This window comes from Telopea speciosissima, chromosome 2, assembly GCF_018873765.1.
Source record: "Telopea speciosissima isolate NSW1024214 ecotype Mountain lineage chromosome 2, Tspe_v1, whole genome shotgun sequence".
Lineage (NCBI taxonomy): Eukaryota > Viridiplantae > Streptophyta > Magnoliopsida > Proteales > Proteaceae > Telopea > Telopea speciosissima.
The window spans coordinates 4,057,017-4,078,707 of NC_057917.1; the positions used below are offsets into that span (position 1 = coordinate 4,057,017).

General features: G+C 39.9%; 1 protein-coding gene and 1 long non-coding RNA gene across 2 annotated transcripts in view; one reads left to right on the top strand and one right to left on the bottom strand.

Moving 5' to 3' along the window:
* Window positions 1-1,472: 1,472 nt before the first annotated feature.
* Window positions 1,473-18,414, bottom strand: LOC122652133. Its single transcript, XR_006331560.1, has 3 exons — window positions 18,404-18,414; window positions 9,647-9,656; window positions 1,473-1,670 (listed from the first exon to the last, which is right to left on the bottom strand). It is a non-coding gene; the product is annotated as an uncharacterized LOC122652133 (long non-coding RNA).
* LOC122652129 (mitochondrial substrate carrier family protein C-like) overlaps window positions 1,688-21,691 on the top strand; it is a 36,768-nt gene continuing 16,764 nt past the window's right edge. Inside the window, exons 1-3 of the mRNA XM_043845801.1 lie at window positions 1,688-3,014; window positions 4,834-5,251; window positions 21,342-21,486. Of these exons, the coding sequence (XP_043701736.1) occupies window positions 1,856-3,014; window positions 4,834-5,251; window positions 21,342-21,486 (1,722 nt within the window). The 5' untranslated portion in view covers window positions 1,688-1,855. The remainder of the gene's footprint in view (window positions 3,015-4,833; window positions 5,252-21,341; window positions 21,487-21,691) is intronic.

A 21,691-nucleotide genomic window follows, 5' to 3' on the forward strand; every position in this document is an offset into this window, starting at 1 on the left:
TCTTCTAAAATCTCTCCTACTCATATGAAATGACTTTTATGCCCCTTATTTTTTAAATCCTTCCATCATTCCTATTGGTGTGCTCTCTTATGTAGTTATGTCACTTGCTCAACGTGGATTTTGCTTTGGTTCTAAAATAGTGAAAATTGGTGGTACAACTAATACCTCAACTAACTTCTTCTGTTAATAGAGGAAGAGGCAGGGAGGAGAGGTGCAGAGGGCGGGGCAGGGGTGGAGATGTAGAGCGCAGAGAGGGCGGATGTGATCACAGAGGAGTGGGGTAGGGTTGGAGGTGGAGTTGTGGGGGTAGTGGCAGGGTTGAGTTGGTCCGACGGAGGGAGCTCGAGAAGTGAGGGGTCATCCAGAAATTATGAATTATAAAGAGAGAAAGAGAAGTGAAAATTTACTTTAAGAGGGGGGGGGGGGGAATTAGAAAATATAAGGGAGTGATAGTAATTTCCCTACTGAACCAATCCATTTCCCGCCCTCTCATTGCTGTTATTTCCTATTTTGGGGTCATAGGAAACCTCTCTTCCCTTTCCATAGTTTTAGGTATCAACCGGCTGATCCATACGGTATTAACCGTGGTTGATATTGATACTTGATCGATACAGTTGATTCATATCAATATTGATATCGTTATTAGCAGCAATCCGGTGACAAAACCATGCACTAATTAAAACCTTAATCACAATCTCTTTTCTAGATTATTTCGCAATTTAATTTCTTTTCAATAAACACAGTCAGATATAGGAAAAAGAACTCTGTCCGAGAGTGTAGCCTCCAGCAACATTCCCATGAGTGTATCTCTCTCCTCCCCATGTGAAAAGACACACCTACCCCCTTATTTTGAGAAGGAGAAATATAAACAGATGGGAGTGCTGGTGTAGGCCACACTCCCAGATAGAAAACTACTTCCCCTTAGCTATATAGACATTCAATATGATCTAGGGGTGTTTCCATAATTACAGGAACCGCAACTTCTTTTTTGGTTTTTGGTACTCAATAGTTAAATTTATGATTTTTGGTACTCAATAGTTAAATTTATGGGAAAAAATCTCTATTGGGTGGTGTTTTCAACACCCTCTCACAGGACACCATGAAATGATGCTTCTACCCCTGAATAGATGTCTAGGTTTGTTCCTCCATTGACTCAATCGCTTGTGTAGAAGCCATGTGACCAAGTAGAGATCTCTTACCCTAAATTTACTTAAGCCCAATGTCATCCATCCTACTAGGCCCCTGCGTCAGCTTTTATCCGTTCGTTATCCGTAGATTAAATATAATAAAAAATAAAAATATATGAACCCCATTATTTTTTTATTATTAGAAATTATTCTTTTTCTTTTCTGTGCATCTTGTCTTCGTCGTCTTCATTGATTTCTCTCTCCCTGTGCTCTCCCCGCCAAATTAAGCGGAATTTCAACGCTGAAAGTCGTAGATATCTTAAAAAATTTTGCAGGTTTCTACTGGATTAAAATCCTCTAAACTTGGATAAGAGAAATGGAATCAGTTAATCTCTACTCTGCTAAACCTTCAGCTCAAATCAGTTTTTAAAGATTTTGTTCGATGGAGAACATTTCCGACTCTCGCCGACGATGGACTTTGTTTAGGATGCCGAATGCCTTTTACTGTTAGGGTTTTGTAATTTCAGAACAGGATTGTTTCCACTGCTTCTTTTAACAGATCTAGTTCGCTTATTGATCGGGAGGATCTCCGGCGGGTGAATCGTTTATTCCTTGAGCTATATTCATTTCGCATGATGTTTTGAGTCTGTTAATCAATGCAAATAGTGCTTTCTCTGTATATTTGATTTGCGGAATTGAATCTTGAGCTGCTTTATATCGTATTAGTAATGGTGTCTGGGAATAATGACCCTATAGAATCTTTCTTTAATTCCCTTCACGCTGTTAAGGGTGCTTTTTCGCCATTTGAATCTGGTATTCGTCGCGCTGCGAAAGATCTAGAATCGTGCTGGGCGGGTCCAGGAACTGGGGCCGATAATCTCGAACTGTTCGCGAAACCAGATTTTGCTGCCGAGAACAGTAAGAGGAACTCTTCTCTGAAGAAGAAACAGTGCGAGGATGATGTTGTTGTTGATGACAGAAAGAAAAACGTGTCGATAAAATTTCCGATCAAGACGTTTTTGGGTACGTTTTTTCCTAACTCTGGAGCCAATGACCGCAAGCCCGAGCTTCCGAAGAAAGGGTCCAAAGGGAAGGAATTAGTTGGAGAGAAGGTCTCTTGTACTAATTGCTTGCAGTTTGCTGTTACCTGGTCTTTGTTGCTTGACAGTTTTCTTCAGGCATTTCCAAGCCCATTCAAAAACGGAAGGAAACGTTTCCCGAAACAGTGTGCTCAAGAGAACTATTGTTCAGATTCATGCAAAGAGTCAGCGTCATCGAAGGTTGAATCTAAACTGAAACAGAGGGAATGTGGTCAATATACTGGATCATTTCAGAACAAGGGCACAACATGTAAGGAAGGAGACAGTTTTTCGTTGGAACTCCTTATTGGTCTAATATTTGACCAGTTCACCCAAAATCTTCAGAAATTTGACAAGGATAACCAGCAAACATGTCATGAGAGTTCTGCTCAAACTGAAATTTCCTCTTCTCCTTTGCCTACATGTGATCACTTTGGGGTAGTTTCAGATATACTGAGAGGGAAAAAGGCAGATGTCAATTACTTTCTTGGGAACTTGAGGTTTGCAAGAGTTGGAGGTGTGTCACCAACTCTTGTGGGAGTAACCTCTTCTGTCAAAGTAGAGGGTGACGATGGTGTCTCTGCTGGTAATAGTGAAGAAACAGAAAGCAGTTCACCTCAGAAGCTTGCAAATGGGTTGCTCAATATTCCATTGTCAAATGTTGAGCGCTTGCGGTCCACTCTTTCTACCGTTTCGTTGACAGAACTGATTGAGCTTCTCCCTCAGTTAGGGAAGTCCTCTAAAGACCATCCTGACAAGAAAAAGTTATTCTCTGTGCAGGATTTCTTCAGATATACGGAATCTGAAGGTATGTACCGTAATCCTTAAGTACCTTGGTAGCCGATAAGTTATAGTTTGATGGCATAACTTTGACAATGGGTCATTAGTACCTACTAGCTACTGTATGACATCTAGTTCACTTACTATCTTATCTTAAGCTATTATATGTACTTCTTTCTCAATGCTTAAATTTGGTTTATGGGGGCTAACAAGGTTTTGAACACAGGACTGTGGTATCTTTGCTGTACTATACTGTATCCCTGCATTACTACATATAGTTCACACTATGTTATGCCATACTAAAATTATATATATGATTCTTAGATGTTAATCAAGCATTTACGTAATACATGTTAGTGATAAATTGATCGCCTACAAGAATAAGTTCATGAATGAACAAGAACTCAGATTCAAAGATGCAAATGCTTGTCAGAAGAACATAACTGGAGTTAATCGTAGAAGGTCAGAAACAGAGTTGTTTTTAAACACAATAAAGCTACAACATTGGCATTAATAGGACAGGCAACTAATATTGCAGCATTAAAAAATCCATTCCATTTATGGTACCAATGAAGAAGAAACTTGATAATGCATAGCTTAAATCAAGTTAACATTGATAAATGGAGAACTGAACAACTTAATTTTAGAGTACAAAATATTTGATTTATTTGTGGCCTATTAGGAAGGATGAAAATTGGGTTGATATATAATTGCTAAGCGACTGATTTATTGCTATTTAAATTTTATGAAGTTTACTTGACAGCAAAACTTCTGTTAAGATGATAAGAATGTTGAAACAATTAAAGTCAGTAACAGCCATTATATTGAAGAATATTCAATAAACAACTTAAATCTGTGTTGATTAATGTCTATATTGTGTTCGATATCATGGATGTGTTAATCAGACACACATGCATTTGCAGACAAACACGCAGACTCTCATTCACATTCCCACTTACCGCTCCCCCAAAAAATGCATGTAATCTGGCTCACTTTGCTCTCCAAAATTCACAGTTTTGTCTCCCTTTTCCTCTCTTTAGGTTCAAATAATAGAGACCTAGATCATTATAGATGCTTTAATAATTTAAATGCGAGATCAGGAGATGAAAGAAGGATAGAAGGGCAAACTAGTTCACCAGTGAGGCAAGTATAGACATGAATGCTTATGAGTTAACAGGAGATATGAACTAAATAGAGCAGAACAATGATATTTGGGTATTGCTTAGTGAGTTTGAGTTTTGATATGCTTTCATCAACTTCAATTTGAGCTAACTGCCATTCACAAAATTGAGAAGTTTGCATCAAATTGTCCATTTTATTGAATTATTTTTAAGTGTCCTGGGACAGCTGTTGCATTCATTGTAGTTATGAATAATTTTGCATCACTCTAGGATTTGACAGAGCTTAAATGTTGGGAATTTAGCCCAGCCTGAAATGTTGGTGTTTATATGGATGTTACTTCTTTGTGTTAAAAACATTTTAGTATCTGCTTTTCAAGGTCAATTTGCATACTTTTACAAGGCAGTGTTTCAGAGTTTGTGTCTTTTAGAACTTTTTGTCGTTGCTGTATTACAATTGATCATCTGTGGCGTAATCATATCTAGATTTTATTCGCACCAAGGTTATTAATATAAATTTAGCTCTGCTATGACATTTTCATTATCTAGTTGTTATTGTTTATCTAATACCTCTACTTGTTTAGAGCCTGTTCTCCTGTTGCTTCTTCATTCATTTGATTGGTAACCTTTATTTTCTATGTGGGCCCGGTATAAAAGTTTAGGAATGAAGCTCTGATACTTACCATGATGATTATTCCTGTCTTTTTAACTACTTATATGTGTCTACAGGTAGGCGGTTCTTTGAGGAGCTCGATAGGGATGGAGATGGTCAGGTAACACTAGAAGATCTTGAAATCGCCGCGAGAAAGAGAAGATTACCTCGGAGATATGCTCGGGAATTTATGCGCCGCACTAGAAGACACTTGTTTTCAAAATCATTCGGTTGGAAACGATTTTTGTCCTTGATGGAGCAGAAGGAACCTACCATTCTTCGGGCTTATACCACTCTATGTTTGACCAAGTCTGGAACACTGCAAAAGAGTGAAATCTTGACGTCCCTTAAAAATGCTGGACTTCCAGCCAATGAAGATAATGCTGTTGCCATGATGCGCTTTTTGAATGCTGATACTGAAGGATCTATATCCTACAGTCATTTCCGCAATTTCATGTTGCTTCTTCCTTCTGATCGACTTGAGGATGATCCCCGGTAAGACGAAGTTGGCCTGTTCTAATTGTCAGAGTCATCAAAAGCTTTGAAAAGAATGACTAAGCACATAAGCCCACTTTGGTTTCAATTTAATGAGACTATTAAGTACTTATAAAGAGTTTATTAGATTTTTAATATTTATTGTTTATTTAGTGTTTTTTGTACAAAATCCTAGTTTTTACTTAGAGAAATTTACTGTTTCCTCCCATGTACCTTCCCCTAATTAAACTTTCCTCCCATCTATTTTCAATTATTACTCCCCCTCCCCTACAGTGTATGATCTATTACAATTAGACCCAGTCTGTTAGTGTACATCTGTTAAGTCGTGACGTGGCCAAAGAGAAAAAATTTTAATGCCCAAAATAACCTTGGTAGCGTGTAACATGACCTTTTACCATTGGGATAAAAAAGGGTTTTTTCTTCTTCTTCTTCTTCCTCCAACCCCTTTCATGCAACTCCGCCCTCACCCCTGCTGCTGGTCCTGCCTCCCATCTCCACCCTCTGCAACTCCGCCTTGCTTGTTCGCAGGCCATTACCAAGCGCATTGGCAGCACACGCAACTGGATCATGGCACTCAAGTCTCTCATGCTGGTCTTCCGAATCTTCCAAGACGGAGATCCTTACTTCCCACATGAAGTCCTTCAAGCCATGAAAGGAGGCCCTAAGATCCTTAATCTCTCCAGCTTCTGTGACAATTCCTACTCAAGCCCTTAGGACTACACCGTTTACGTTTGCACTTTCGCACTCTACCTGGACGAGTGCCTTGAGTGCTTCCTCATGGGTAAGCCCCAGCGTAGGGCTGTCTTCAAGGAACCCAACAATGGGGCCCGTAGAAGCAATGAGCCCGTGTGTGACATGAAGCCCCCCATGTTGCTCTACCACATCTCTTACTGGCAGCAACTGCTAGATCGAGCCATCACCTAGTGCTGCCAAGTCTAACTGTCTAGTGCAGATTTCTCTTTACTCCATCGTTCAGGAGAGCTTCGATCTCTATCGCGATGGCGTCACGCTTCTCCTCGATAGCTTATTTCACTTGTAGTACAAGTCTTGCGTTGACGCCTTCCAGACCTGCATTAAGGCCTCTAAGCAATTCGAGGAGTTGTCTGCATTTTACAACTTGTGCAAGAATATGGGGGTGGAGCGTACCTCGGAGTACCCAAGTGTTCAGAAGATCCCCGATGAGCTTATAGATGCGTTGTGAGAGTTCCTAAAAGATCAGGCATCTTTCCTGCTGAGAATCCAAAATCAACATTACCTCCCTGCACTGCCACTGCCGGCTGATTCATCGGCATCAACTTCTGGAAGGCTTGAACCTTCTGAGAAGCAGCAACTCGAGACCTCAGAGCAATTAGACGAGGGAGTCTCGCTAGAGGATCCGATCAGCATCACTGACCCGGGCACGAGCCCATCCATCTCTACAGATCAAGACCAATTTGAGAAACAATCCCAATTGGATGATTTGATGGGTTTGACTACTGGTAAGAGTACAAATGAAGCAATTTCATCTCTTCAGGTTGGTTTCCATTCGGTCAGAATCAAGAAATTTAGTGTGTGTGTTCGAGTGTAGATCAGCGATGATGGGAATCTTTGAAGAAATGGGTTTTTGCGGGAGTCTTGATCTCATGTCTGCTCCACCAGTAGAATGGCCTTGAAGGTGAACCAGAGGCCACAGTTGAGGAGGATTATAGTGATGAAGAGATGAATGTTGATGAACTGGAGAGAAGGACAGACCCCTAAGGAACTTGAATGAAGGAATTATTTGGTTTTCTAAGTTCCATAATAAGGTCCCTGGATCTTGAAAGATGATCTGAGCAAGGTCAGGGGACGAAACACCTGCTGAATGGAAGAATTCCGGTTTGGGCTTATGGGTTTCATCTGTATCACATAAGAGTAGGGGGTGGGGGTGGCTACCTCCCTTTATTGGAGGTTGCATCAAGTTGCGCAGAGGTGGTCGGAGGTTGCAGCGGTGGTGGGGCAGTGGAGTGCACAGCGGAGGGTGTGATGGGGTGCAACGGTGGTTGAAGAAGAAGAAGAAGTGGTCGGTCCCACCTTTTATATTAAACCAACCTATAACTAACACTAGGCAAGGGTAAAATAGCCTTTTTCAAACAATAACTAACAGGAGGTTAACACTGTCACCCAGAGGGGGTCCGAGTGTAATAATGGAAAGTACAGAGGAAGAAACAGTAAATTTCTCTTTTATTTAATTGATTAAGATCTCCCCCCCCCTTAACAATACTGACCATTATTATTTTTGCACTAGGTCGATCCCTATTGGTCAGATGAAATGAAATCATGCAAAAACAAGTAGAAAATCATTGAAGCACACGTTAAGGAACTTGACACGCAAAACCTTGGGAACTAAAAAGTTAATACAGTTCGGATAACAGTGTGACACTGAGACTGGAAGATTGTATCTGTACTCACATGGATCATTTCATAGAAATTAAAAGCATCTTTACATAACTAATTTGGGATTGGGGTTAAGTCTTATTACTAAGTCAATGTAAGTATCACAGACAAGCTTAAGATATATTCTCTTGGGTCTTAATTACTCAATTTCTTCGTAGCTTTCCATACACATAGTTGTCAAGGTGTTGCCTAGACGTTACCTTGCAGCCTTGTGACTTATAACTTGCCTATAATATGCTATATTTTATCTATACTTTCTTTGTTATATGTTGGTTTTCTCATTTTATATACATATATTATCATTGCTATATTATATATACTTCATGCCTAGGCAGTAGGGTATAGCTTAATCACCAAAATGTTTCTTATATGGGTATTGAGGAGTATGGTTTAAGAAAAATTAAAATCCAAAAAGAAGGAAGACCATCCCCATGTCTTTGTTCATTGTGGCAAATATTTCTGTGGGTTTTCTACTTATTCCCTGAATTTATAATTTGGAAGTTATACAAAACTATTGACACTGAGAGATGCTACAGTGTTCTTGCCATCTAAATATGCCTGAACTTCATCTACCATCTCCAGCCCCCTCCTCCATGGTAGCGAAAACATGTATGGGATGGTGTAATGTCTTGAGCTTTTGTCATGGGAAAGTGGACAATTATGTTTCAAAAGTTACACACCTTTAGACATGTTTCAAAATTTATACACCTTTAGACATAAAAAAGAAACACCCCCTTTGGAAAAGCATGCTGCTGACCTATAAAATGCATACAAACTAAATGGTGATAACTTTTTATGTGATCTTTTCTTATGTTGACTTGCTGAAGCTAAGAGAATTTTCCACTTTATTTCAGTTGATAAACTATTGCCCTAGGATTCTTACTGTTGAATAATGTACACCAGAATACCATGGGGGTATTCTGGTCCTTTTACAGTTGTATTTTTATGTCTATGTACTTCCTAGTTAAGTCGGCTAAGCTAGGGGTATTTTGGACATTAGGATGTAATCTCTTATATTATAAATACAAGGCTTGTTTGATCACTTTGATCATCCAAGCATTACTCTAATTCTGAATCTGTTAACATGGTATCAGAGCAGGTTTCGAATTAGGGTCCTTCCTCTCTTCTATTCTCAGCTTCTTCTTTCTCTTCTCTCTCTCGATCTTTCTCTCCTCTCCTCTTTTTTCTTCTTTTGTTCTCCATTCTCATCATAGGGCAGCACTGATGAGGTGATCAATAGATCCAGCTGCTGCCCTCCATCACCTCTTTCAATGATAAATAATTCTGATCGATAGGACCAAGCACCCTGGCTGCAATATTTGAAGCTTCAAGTTTTTTGGATTGATTCCATCTCAACTACAAGGAACCAATCTCCCTTATTGAAGATCAAGAACTGCAGCAGGATTTTTTTGGATAAGTTCCTATCTCAAACCATATTGAAGACCTCCTTTGATCGATTTTTTTTCAAAAACAGGGTTTTCTCAAAACCTTGACAAATATCGATCTTGGAGCTGCTGAATGCTGATTTCTATTGGTGCTGATTTTTGGAGGAGTGATCAAGCCCTTATAGAACAACACTCGAACTAAGTTTCAGCCCCATCCAATGATTTTTTTGAAGATTTCTCCCCTACATCGATCTTACCACAATCAGGTTTTTTTTTTTTTTTTTTCTTCAAAACCCTGAAAAAATCGATCTAGGGGATTGGACTGTCTGCTGCTACTGATTTTTGGAAACACCTATTATCATCATTACAAAGGTCTCTCTACCAATTTCTGGCCTTTCTCTTGAAGTGTTTACTGGTTTTTCATCACAACAACCCTTCTCTGCAATTTGGGTTTCTTTGCTGCATTATGGGTGACTCTGAAGTTTCTACTGGCACTTCTGCTACTGATGGGTATGGTAGGACTGACAATCGTGACCTTCTTCCTAATCCTATCAAACTAGATGGGAGCAATTATCTGATATGGTCTCACTCTGCATACTTTGCCATTGCTGGCAGTGGGCTTACTGGCCACATTGATGGTACTACTGTTATGCCAACTGCACCTGGTCATCTTCTGGATAGGTGGATCTCCAATAATGGTACACTCATGTCTTATTTAATTGGCTCAATGCAATCAGACCTTGCCAGTGGTTTTCATCTCCTTGATACAACCCATCAGATATGGTCTGCTTGCAAGGAAACATATGGACAGCTCGGTAATGATGCACAAGTGTGTGAACTCCAGAAAAAGGCCACTCATACTACTTAGGGGGAGTTATCTGTCTCCAAGTGTTATGCTACCTTGTGCAATCTCTGGCAGCAATTGGACCATTTTTCTGATTTCCACCCCACTACAGCTGTTGATATTGATGCATATAAGAAGCATATGGACAAAATCAGGGTTTATGATTTTTTGGCTGGTTTGAATGTGGAGTATGACCAGGTTCGTGTTCAAGTGTTGGGCCATTCCCCTTTTCCCACACTTGAACAGTCCCATGCTTTAGTCTCCTCTGAAGAGAACCGTAGGGCTGTTATGCTTCACCCTCCTATTACTGACAGATCAGCCCTCCAGACTACTGCCTCGGCTACTCCTACACCTGTTGGAAATCTTTCTCTTGGTGATTCTACTACAGGCACTGTTGCTTGTGAGCACTATCACAAGCCTTACCACACCAAAGAGAAATGTTGAAAGCTTCACGGAAAACCGGCTGACTTTGAAGCCAAACGGACTGCCAAAAAAAAAATAACAAAGAACAAGGCTCATCACACTGAGGCTGTTACCACAGCCCCTGCAACTGACATTAGTCTATCCCAGGATGATCTACAAGCATTGCTACATGTGCTAAGGTCTTCTGGTGCTGCTGCTGCTGCTTCTACTACATCAGCTCTTGCCAATTCCTCTGTTCCTTCAGGTTCAAACTTTGCCCGGTCAAGTATTTCATTTGGTGGTCATTGTGTTTCCGTAGCTTCCCACCCTTGGATCATAGATTCTGGAGCTACAGATGACAGATCACATGACTGGTTCCTGTAGCATTTTCCATCGTTATTCTCCCACATCTGGGAAAGACAAAGTCAAGGTAGCTGATGGTTCCCTTTCCTCCATCTTTGGAAAATGAATCATTAACTGTACTTCCTCTCTTACTTTGTCTTTTGTTTTGCACATTCCTAATTTTACTACTAACCTCCTTTCGATTAGTAGTATTACTTGTGATCTTAACTACAAAGTAACATTTTTTTCCTTCCCATTGTGTTTTTCAGGAACTAGTCTCTGGGAAGACGATTGGATTGGGTAAAGTGCACGGTGGATTGTACTTGCTTGATGATGGTCGTCTTACTCCACCACCATTACCTTCTCCGCTACACCAGAACTCTTTGGTCTCTTCTGAACTTTATCAATGACACTCTAGATTAGGTCACCCTCCATTAGGAATTTTAGCACGTTTATTTCCTACTTTGGTCAAAACATGTAATAAGGATGATTTTTTTTTGTGAGGCTTGTGTTCTGACCAAATAGACACGTTCAACTTATTCTATTTCAAATAAACGGAGTTCTTCACTTTTTCATTTGGTGCATTCTGATGTTTGGGGCCCTAGTCGTAAAACTTTTCTTTTTGGTAATCGTTGGTTTGTTTCCTTTATTGGCTGTCACTCTAGAAACACATGGGTATATCTTATGTATACAAAAAATCAGGTTTTTTCATGTTTTCAGCATTTTCATAAAATGGTCCAAACTCAGTTCAAGGCTACTCTCAAAATTTTGAGAAGTGATAATGGAACCGGGTATAAAGAATCTCAATTTCAAAAATATTTTTCTGATTATGAAATTATTCACCAGACTAGTTGTGTCGATACCCCAGCCCAAAATGGTGTGGCTAAAAGGAAGAACCACCACTTATTAGAAGTGGTCAGAGCATTGATGTTTGCTTGAAATGTTCTATCCCAATATTGGGGGGATGTTGTTCTCACTGCAGCCTATCTCATTAATCGGTTGCCTTCTCGAGTTCTTAACTCCCGTAGTACGACTGAGATTTTACTTGGGAATTCCTCCTTTGTGGTTTCCCCCAAAGTGTTTGGCTGTGCGTGTTATGCTAGGGATACAAAATATCCTGGCAAACTTGAACCCCGTGGGTTACGATGTATTTTTTTAGGTTATTCTCCAACCCAGAAAGGTTATAAGTGTTACCATCCCCCTTCCTGTCGTACTCTGGTCAGTATGGATGTCATTTTTCAGGAAAACCTTCCATATTATTCTTCACCACCTCTTCAGGCAGATGTGTTTCCTCCTCTTTTATCTCCTTCAGCTGCTGCCCAGCTCCCTTTGGCTACTGCCTAGCCTCCTTTGGTTGATGCCCAGCCTCTTTTTGCTGTTGCCCCTTCATCCGAAGGGAATCCGTTACAGGGGGAGATCATGGAAAATAATGGTGGTGATGTTCCTATTCAGGGGGAGCTGACTCCAGTCCAGAGAACCATTGGTGAATTTCAGAAGATAATTGACAACTCCAACATTATCACCTATAAAAAAGGATGTTCCAAAAAAAGGCAGCTTCAATCCACTGTAGCACCAATACCTATCTAGTTGCCGACTCAGGATCCAGATCCTTCTTCTCTTGGTAAGACTTCTTCTTCCGACCTACCTATTGCTCATCGCAAGTGTACTTGCAAGGTTCGAGAACTCGGTCTCGGTGGCATCTCGGCAGGCCGAAACCGAGTCGAGCGAGATCTCGCCGAGATCTCGCGAGTTGGTGCAATTTTTTTTGGACTCGACCCCAACTCGTGGGTGACACATATTTTGGGTCCGAAACTTGGTATCCAGCCTATTTCGTGCCATTTAAACACAATGGCATGCCCGATTTGCAAAAACAAGTCCAAATATGAGTTTCACTGGACCATAGGTTGGTAGGCGACGAGTCGTACTAAAAGTCTAAAACAACATAATCTATATATAATTTAGTAAAACATAGCAAATTAGCAATCAAAACATTCTAATTAGCACACATCAATCAAAACATTCAAATAAAATGTACATTACATCAATGTTCACTTAATTTGTTACATAAAATGAGATGAACAAGAAATTCATCCCTCTCTCTTATGTTGGAAATGGTTTTGGGTGAAATTGGGCAAATACAACTAACTAGCATCCCATTTCTTGTTTTTTTTGATTTTTTCTTATAGTTCACTTTCTCCATCCTTTGAACCGTGCATTCATCCCATTTCTTGTTTTGTTCTTATAGTTCACTTTCTCCTCCTTTTCATTTGTATCCTCTCCTTCTTCTGTTTCCATTCCTAAAAATTGGCAGGAAGCTTATAGAGATGGAAATTGGAAGAAATGACAGCATTTAAAAAAAATAATACTTGGGATCTTGTAGCTCTTCCTATAGGGAAAATATCAGTGGGATGTAAATGGGTGTTCGTGGTCAAACAGAAGGTTGATGGGATTGTGGATCGATATAAAGCATGCCTGGTCGCGAAGGGCTTCACTCAGACATATGGGATTGATTACCAAGAGACCTTTGCTCCTGTTGCAAAGCTGAATACTGTTCGAGTTTTGTAATCTTGTGCAGTCAATCTTGGATGGGATCTACAACAGCTAGATGTGAAGAATGCCTTCCTCAATGGAGAACTTGGTGAGGAGGTGTATATGGATATTCCACCTGGGTTTTCTTGTGATAGTAATCAAGGCAAAGTGTGTAAATTGAAGCGTGCACTTTATGGGTTGAAGCAGTCGCCTCGAGCGTGGTTTGGCCAGTTTCACAAGGCCATGATTTCTGTGGGCTATAAGCAGAGTAATGCTGGTTACACTCTCTTTATAAAGAGGGTTGGTGGAAAACTCACTGTTCTTATAGTCTATGTTGATGACATTGTGATTACTGGCAAGGATGGTAATGAGATCAGCCGTTTGAAGACCTTTCTTGGGCAGGAGTTTGAGTTTAAAGATCTAGGAAAGCTATAGTACTTTCTTGGGATTGAGGTTGGCATATCTTCTAAAGGCATCTTTCTCTCCCAAAGGAAGTATGTCCTGGATTTATTGGTTGAAATTGGTTTGTTAGGATGTTACCCTTCAGATACTCCTATGGCTGCTAATGTTCGTCTCAAAGAAAAGGTGGGTGAACCTGTTGATAAAGGCCGGTACCAAAGACTAGTGGGGAAGTTGATTTATCTCTCTCACACACGTCCTGACATTGTTGTTGCTGTGAGTATTGTGAGTCAGTTTATGCATGATCCCTACTCTTCTCATATGGAGGTTGTTCTTCGTATTCTTCACTACTTGAAGTCAGCTCCTGGAAAAGTCATTCTCCTGTCTTGTCATGGTCACCTATGGATAGAGGCGTATACTGATGTTGATTGGGCTGGTTCTACAGATCGCAAGTCTATCTCTGGGTATTGTTCTTTTGTTGGTGACAATCTTGTCACTTGGCGTAGCAAGAAGCAGAATGTGGTGGCTCGTTCTAGTGCTGAAGCAGAATTTCGTGCTATGGCACAAGGCATTTGTGAGTTACTTTGGCTGAAAGGCTTGCTACAAGACCTTGGTATTCCTATTCATCTTCCTATGATGTTGTTTTGTGACAACAAGGCTGCAATCAGCATTATACATAACCCGATACAGCATGATCGCACCAAGCATGTTGAAGTGGATAGGCATTTCATCAAGGAAAATTTAGAAGAAGGGTTGGTTTGTGTTCCCTTTGTGAAGTCTATTGATCAGATTGCTAATATTTTCACCAAGGGATTGACTGAAAAGCTATTTCATCCAAACTTAGTTAAGTTGGGCATGATTGACATATTTGCTCCAACTTGAGGGGGAGTGTTGAATAATGTACACCAGAATACCGTGGGGGTATTCTGGTCTTTTTATAGTTGTATTTTTATGTTTATGTACTTCCTAGTTAAGTCGGCTAAGCTAGGGGTATTTTGGACATTAGGATGTAATCTCTTATATTATAAATACAAGGCTTGTTTGATCACATTGATTATCCAAGCATTACTCTAATTGTGAATCTGTTAACACTTACCCTTAATCCTTTGCAAATAGATTGGCAACTTCGTCCAGGCCTTTGAATAGGGAGTGCTGTCTTATATCTTGGATGCCAATGAAATTTACTGACTGTAAAAAGGTGCTGATTGGGACTTTGTACTATCTTACCCATACCTTGTCGCTCCCTTGATGAATTGCTTGGACACAGATTTGGCAATGATTGTGCTACATACTTGGGAGAGGGAGATTCTTCCTCTATGAGACTTGCCCCTTTGAGGGAAACAAGAAAAAAGGAAGAAAAAGATGAATAGGAAGGAGACAAAATGATGCAGTAGCACTATCATGGTTGGACCAGCACGACCTGATTTGGAAACCCAGAATGAGACAAACCAGTCCCAAAACTGGTTTTTTGGTCCAAAGGAGGTGTTAGGAGATAATATTGTATCTCTTTTACATAGTAGATTTGATTGAGTTATTAGTTTTCTTGTTTGAGTTAGTTTCCTAGTCTGAGAAGAGTCTGTTAGTACTTGGTAGTTTCTTTTTTAGGAGTCCTTATTTTTCTATATATATAATTGTAAACCCCAGGCTATAGTTATCTTGATTTACTTGTGCTGCTGTGAGTAGTGAATGTTTGATTGGGTTCACCTTTCTCTCTTCTCTTCCCTATCCCATTGTTCGATCCAGTCAAGTCCCCCTTCAGGTAAGCTCTAGTTTCCCTTCTACTTCCTTCTAGTTATTCTCCTCTTTTTCCTGGGATCTTTCTTCCTTATCTGTTATGGTACTCCCTCCAGTCACACTTTCAGAGATTTTATTCTGCTATTTCAACTATGTAACTCAATGCAAACAAGTAATCAGTTCAGAACAAAGCTTGAAGATGAAAGTGGGAAAGAGATGAAGAGTGAGACAATGGAAGAGAAGGAATATGAAAACTGCAGGGCACGATAGAGAATAGTCTATCATGGTCTGCCTAGGATGTATTAATTACCAAAGATCAAAAACAGTATACTCCTAGTAGGACTCTAAGAGTGCACCTGTACAAGACAAACTCCTAATTACATTCTAACTAGAAATAATTGGGAGATAAATAACTAAGTCTACCACCAAGACATACCACGATAAGGACACTAATGTACCCCCATGGTACATACGGTGCATACTTTAACAAACCACTGTTTGGTATTTGATGTAGATCACAAGTCCATATGCACCCACAGGAACAAGCTCCAAAATCAGCACAGCAAGGTTGTGGATTCGACTGCTGTGAGAGGCAGCCTGGTCTGATGATGTGGCAAGTTTTTGTTGGCTCGATGGAGCATCACCTAAAGCAGCCCCAACCCAGAGAGAAGCATGAAGAACAAGACAAAACAGACTTCCCCAAAAAAAATAAAGTTACTGTTCACATGAACAGTGTTGTGGGTCCATAAGCCTTGTATGGAGAAGGAAATCCAAGCAAATATTTGAGATTCTGAGGGGCCCACTACAGATAGCAAGACAAGGCAGATTTTATTGCTGATTTAGTTTGTTATTATTCACTTAAGTTTTTATTTTGTTTACTTTCTAATTTATTTAGTTTCTATTTTAGTGTCCTTCCTTTTGTTTAGAAGGCTGAAATATAATGCCTTAGTAGATTCTAATTCTAGTTAGTTTCTATTTTCAATAAGTTGTCATTGTCACTAGTTGCTAGGTTTAATAGTTTCTATTTCCTACTTTCTATTTTCAGTTAGTTTCTATTTTCTGCCTTCTATTTTGTAAGCTTGCCTAAGCTATTAATAGGCCCCCTATTCTAAGGAAGGATCAGAATTGGAGAATAGAATTTGTGGCCAAGCTTACCATCGATTATGGGAGAAATTCCATGTTTCAACAGTTGGGATAGCTGTGGGTGAGAGACCCAGGCTGAGAGAGCCATTCCCCTACCCCCCCTTCTCTTCTCTCTTCTCTTATTTGTCTTCTTCTCCTTCCTTCTTATCCTTTATGTTCTCCATTCATATGTAATAGAAAACAACAATAGAAAAAAAGAGAGTTTTAGTTATTTAATCTGTTCCTTGTCGTGTTGATCCTGGCTGCAATTGATCTCCCACTGTTTTTCCTGGTTCGAGGTCAACTTTTGCATTAGTATTGTTAGTACTTGATTTTTAGAGGACCTTTAGTTGCGATTCAAACCCCAAAGTTCCAGTTCAATTTGATCTCTCGTGAGGGAGATCTCTTCTTCAAGACAATCCTCCTTGCCGTTCTTCTGATATTGGTAAAAGACAACCTTCCCTTCGATAAACTTAAGCCCCATTATCCCAATTTACATTAATTCCCCTCTGGTCCTTAGTTTTTCTATTACTTCCCATGCTTACCAATAATTTCCAGGAAGTGTCCCCACCCAAGGGATTGCTTTCAGTTTTGTCCTTAACCCTATTTATCTTCACTTATTGGGTCCAAATTTCAAGTTAATTTCAAAATTGCCCCTATATTCTTAATTTGAGCTTTTTGTTAGTCTTGTGGGTCCATAGCAATCCCAAAACAAGGCTTTGTGACCTGGGCACACATCACAAAAAGGGTGGGGGTAGATAGAGGATGGGGGAGCCACAGAGAAGGGGCAAAATGTACGTACCTGGGAGCTATTTGTCTTAGTTTGGGTTTATATGCATCTCTCTTATTTACATAGTCATAGATATTGGAATAGACCCTATGTGCACAACTAAAGCTGTGCACCTTGACTATAAAACAGTAAATGGAGGACAGAATATTCAAAGTTTTTACAGAGAATGGTTTTCCAGTTCAAGAACAAGAGAGGGGAACCAAAGTAGATCAGATTTATGACCTGAATGGTCTTTTTGATGGAGAAAATACAGCAGATGTGTTGAGCAAGATCCGTCCTGGTGTTCTCCTGAGGCTGAGCTAACCTGCACAGAAGAACAGAGCTAAGCAGCAGAGTGCCGGTCTCCGATGCTTAAATTAGATCTCTTGCAACAGATAATTCTCTGAACTGAGAATGAAATGAAATCCTTTTCATTACCTAAGCTAGGCTTCGCTATTTATAGGGTTAAGATGATAGACTGAAGTAGAGCTAAGCTGGTAGACCGTTGTGGAGAGTCCCTTGGAGATTTTACTGGTGTTTGACATCTGGTAGCTTGGTCCACATGGAGGCAGGTCCTTCGCTGTTCGAGAAGGTTCCTTTTTCAATTAGGATTTGCCTAGCTGAATGGTCTGAACGTGGAAGTTGTGTGTGAGGTGGCAGTGGGGTCGGCCTGGCATCTGACAGGTGGTATGATGAGCTGGATGGATGATCTGAGGGGTCGGCTCAGGTCGCCCTAGCATTTGACAAGTGGTATGATGAGCTGGATGGATGATCTGAGGGGTCGGCTCAAGTCGCGTGGCATCTGACAGGTGGTATGATGAGCTGGATGGATTATCTGAGGGGTTGGCTCGGTTACCTGAAGTCCTGGTCTGTATCATCCCAGATGTTGCCACATGTCGTCATCTCACTGGTCGATAGTAATTTGGTTCTTCAATATGGATTTTCTGATTTTAATGGTAGATTAAGGTCAAAGAAAGAGGATATGATTGGGCAGGTTTCATTTGGAGCAAGATCTGGTTTTATGGAGAAGAGCTGGAAGCATCAGATCTTGAAGGCAGCAGCAGCCGCAGCAATGCCAATAGATCCGGGATTATATCTCTTCCTATTTTCTCTTTCTCAATATCTTCTCTCCCTCTCTCTCTACAATCGTGGACAAGGTTTGGTCTTGGGAATCACAATCGATGGGGGTGGAAATGGTCTAGAAAAGTCCCAACTTGATTAGGACATTGTTAATCTACAATCCTCCTAGCTATTATTTTTTATATTATATATTATTCTGGTAAATAACTGCTTAGTCATATTTAGGTGGGATGATGTGAGCTTTTATTGTATCTTTCAAGTTATTTGCTGTAATGGAAAAACAGTCCCTAGAATAGGAGTTTAGTTAGTGCTATTTTTGTAAATTGAGTCAAGTACCATTCAGGATTGGCATAGAAGAATGGTATAGGGCTTTAATCTTAATTATTTATTCATATGTTTTGAACGTTATTGAATTTTAGCAGAATTGTGAGCTCTTTTTTCACACCTTGAGGTTTTTATTTTGTTGTGTGTGTGTGTGGGGGGGGGGGGGGTGTGCTGCAGTTCAAAACCCCAAGTTTCTCGATGATGATCAATTGGGCCCATAGGTTCCCTTGCATCAAATAATAGCTTGTCATTGTTGTTTAGTAATATCAATATAATACATTAATACATTAATTATTTAATAATAATTATTATTAAAAATGAGTTAGTAAATTAACAGCGTCAGTTTGACCCCCTCTAATAATAGTACTTGAGTGATTAATAGTATAATAGCAGTTAATAATAATCTAAGAGAAAATTACTTGGACACCCCCTGTACTATGGCCTAATTACTTAGTCTCCCCAACGTTTGAAACAATTACTTGAACACCCCCTGCAGTTTACCGTTTCTTTCAAGTAAGTCCTGTCCGTTAGTTTAGTGATGATGTCATCGTTTAAATTTTTTGTAATGCCTAAACTACCCTTAAAGGGTAGTGAAGTGACCCTTTTACTGTCTTCCTCCTCCTTCTTCTTCCTACAACCCAATTTCAGGTTCAAACCCTAATTGATTTCAGGAAAAAATCTCTTTTCTTAAACAAATTTCAAATCAAAATAACCCAAAACCCTTAATCGATTTCAGATTTAAACCCTAATAAATCTCTTTCATGGCCGATTCAAGTACAAAAAAAAATTTAAAATTTGAGCCAGAGCGCCACCATACCCGACTGCTCCGCCACATCCTCGGGTTGCCCCATCCATTTCAGAACAGGAGTAGCAAATACGTACATGGGCAGAAGCAGAACAAAGCAGAGAAACAGAACAATCCATGATCTCTGCATATAGATTCCCAACATATGGAATTTCTTGGCTCCAAATGCCTGACCACATAGTGTCTCCAATGCACTAGCCAATCCTAACTAATAAATCCATAAAAAAAAAAAACAAAACCCAGAACAGAGATTGTTATGAACATTCAATTAAAACATAAAAAAGTGTAGCAGAGTAGAGAAGATTACGTATCAAGAGACTGTAATTGAAGCCAACAATGACATTGTTGGCGATGGAGAGGGAAGCGAGCTCGAGAATCGAGATCACCAAGATGGCCAGCGAAAGCTTGGGTGATGACATTCATGGAGTAGGAGGAGACACGGCTGAAGATGGCTGGACCAACGATGTGCCATAACAGTTTTGATTCGATCCAAACCCTTTTCCCTAAATCTTCCTCTTCTTCGTTCTCTCTTATTGATGGAATTTTCTGCAACAAGGGAACAGATTCTTTGAGCATGTTATGGTCAATTATGGGTTTGTGATGGAAATTACTTTGCTTCCTTATTTAATTGTCCATTTTGACCTGGTGTCTTAATCTTCCGCCTCCTCCCTCCTCAATTTGAGAGAGAATGGAACCAAGCTGAAACGCCCAAATACCCTTGAATCTGGTTGTGAAAATCTTTTGTTTTCCCTTACTTCCATATGCACCAACATATGGCAAATAGAGTCAGCCTTCAGAGATATGTCCTCTGTCACTTGGGCTATGACAGCTTTACAGATCTTGGAAACAACCTTCCGTTCACAAGCTGAAGATAGTATGGCAGTTTGATTTTGTCCATTCTGAGATTATTGCTGCAATGGTGTACATCGATTGACCTTTACAAATGGACTGTTGGGTTCCACTGATTGAAAATTTTGACCTCTACAAATGGACTGAGATTATTGCTGCATAAGTGGATTATTGCTGTGAGATGAACTGAGATTATTACTCCACCCCTATTCCCTCTAGGGTTCCACCAATTGAAAAAAAAAAAAAGAGAAGAAGAAAAAGAAGAGCAGAGAGGGCGAGAAACCGAGAATCCCTCCCGATGTACCCATCATGCGTTGATGGTGACGGTGGTGAGATTCGGTCCTCCCTCTGCAGCTGAACTGTAGTTGCAGGAAGAAGAAGAAGAAAAAGTTAAAGAAGAAAGAAGGAGAGGAAGGAGAAGTAGAAGGAGGGTAAGTTGGTCATTTAACTTCATAAGTTTAAATTAAATAAATCATAAGGGTAAAATGGACATTTCCATTTAAACACTAACAGCATACTAATACTGTCAGGTTTCGGGGGTGTCAAGTAATTGTTTCAAACGTTGGTAATCGTAAGCAAAATGGCCATTGTACAGGGGGTGTCCAAGTAATTTTCTCATAATCTAAAATAGTAAAACAAATGTGCATTTCCTTAAGTCTCGAAATCTTGTTGTTGGGGTTTGTTGAGTCCGACACCCATGACCATGTTGGACTTGGATTCCACACTAACAAGTAACACCAACACAAGCATCCTTGTAACACAGATCTCTTATCCATTAGGAGCCTAGTTATTTAGTGTCGTCCATTCACCTTTCCTGACTAGATTCTTTTATCAATGATCAAAATGGGCAGTGAAACACATTAGCTCTAAGAAACATGCTTTGATTCGAAACTGTGAGATAGATTTGGTTAACATTTCAGATTGACGAATCCTTTTCATAGGTGATATGTTATGTAGCAAAGCTGTATCCTCGCTCTTTCTCTCTTCCTCCCTCTTTTAGTTTGAACACAGTGCTTAATATTCATGGACCAATTTTTGAAGCATTTTGTTTTATTAATTGAATTTTGTGATATTCCATACTATTTTTTCCTCAGGAATATATGGTTTGAAGCTGCTACTGTTGTTGCTGTTGCACCGCCGGTGGAAATCCCTGCTGGAAGTGTTCTGAAATCTGCATTGGCTGGTGGGCTTGCTTGTGCACTTTCCACTTCTCTATTGCATCCCGTCGATACAATGAAGGCAAATTCTTTGACTAATAATTTCTTGAAGATAGTTATTCATGTCTGTCTAGTTAGGCAATTTTTGTTTTCCTTCAAATATACACTATGGTTAGCAATTCCAGTTTTAAGGCTTTGTTCTCAGCATTTTGAGCTTCCTTTGGAGTGAACTGCTAACTCTTTAAACACTGACTTGTCTACGTGAATTTGATGAAAATGGGGTGCTT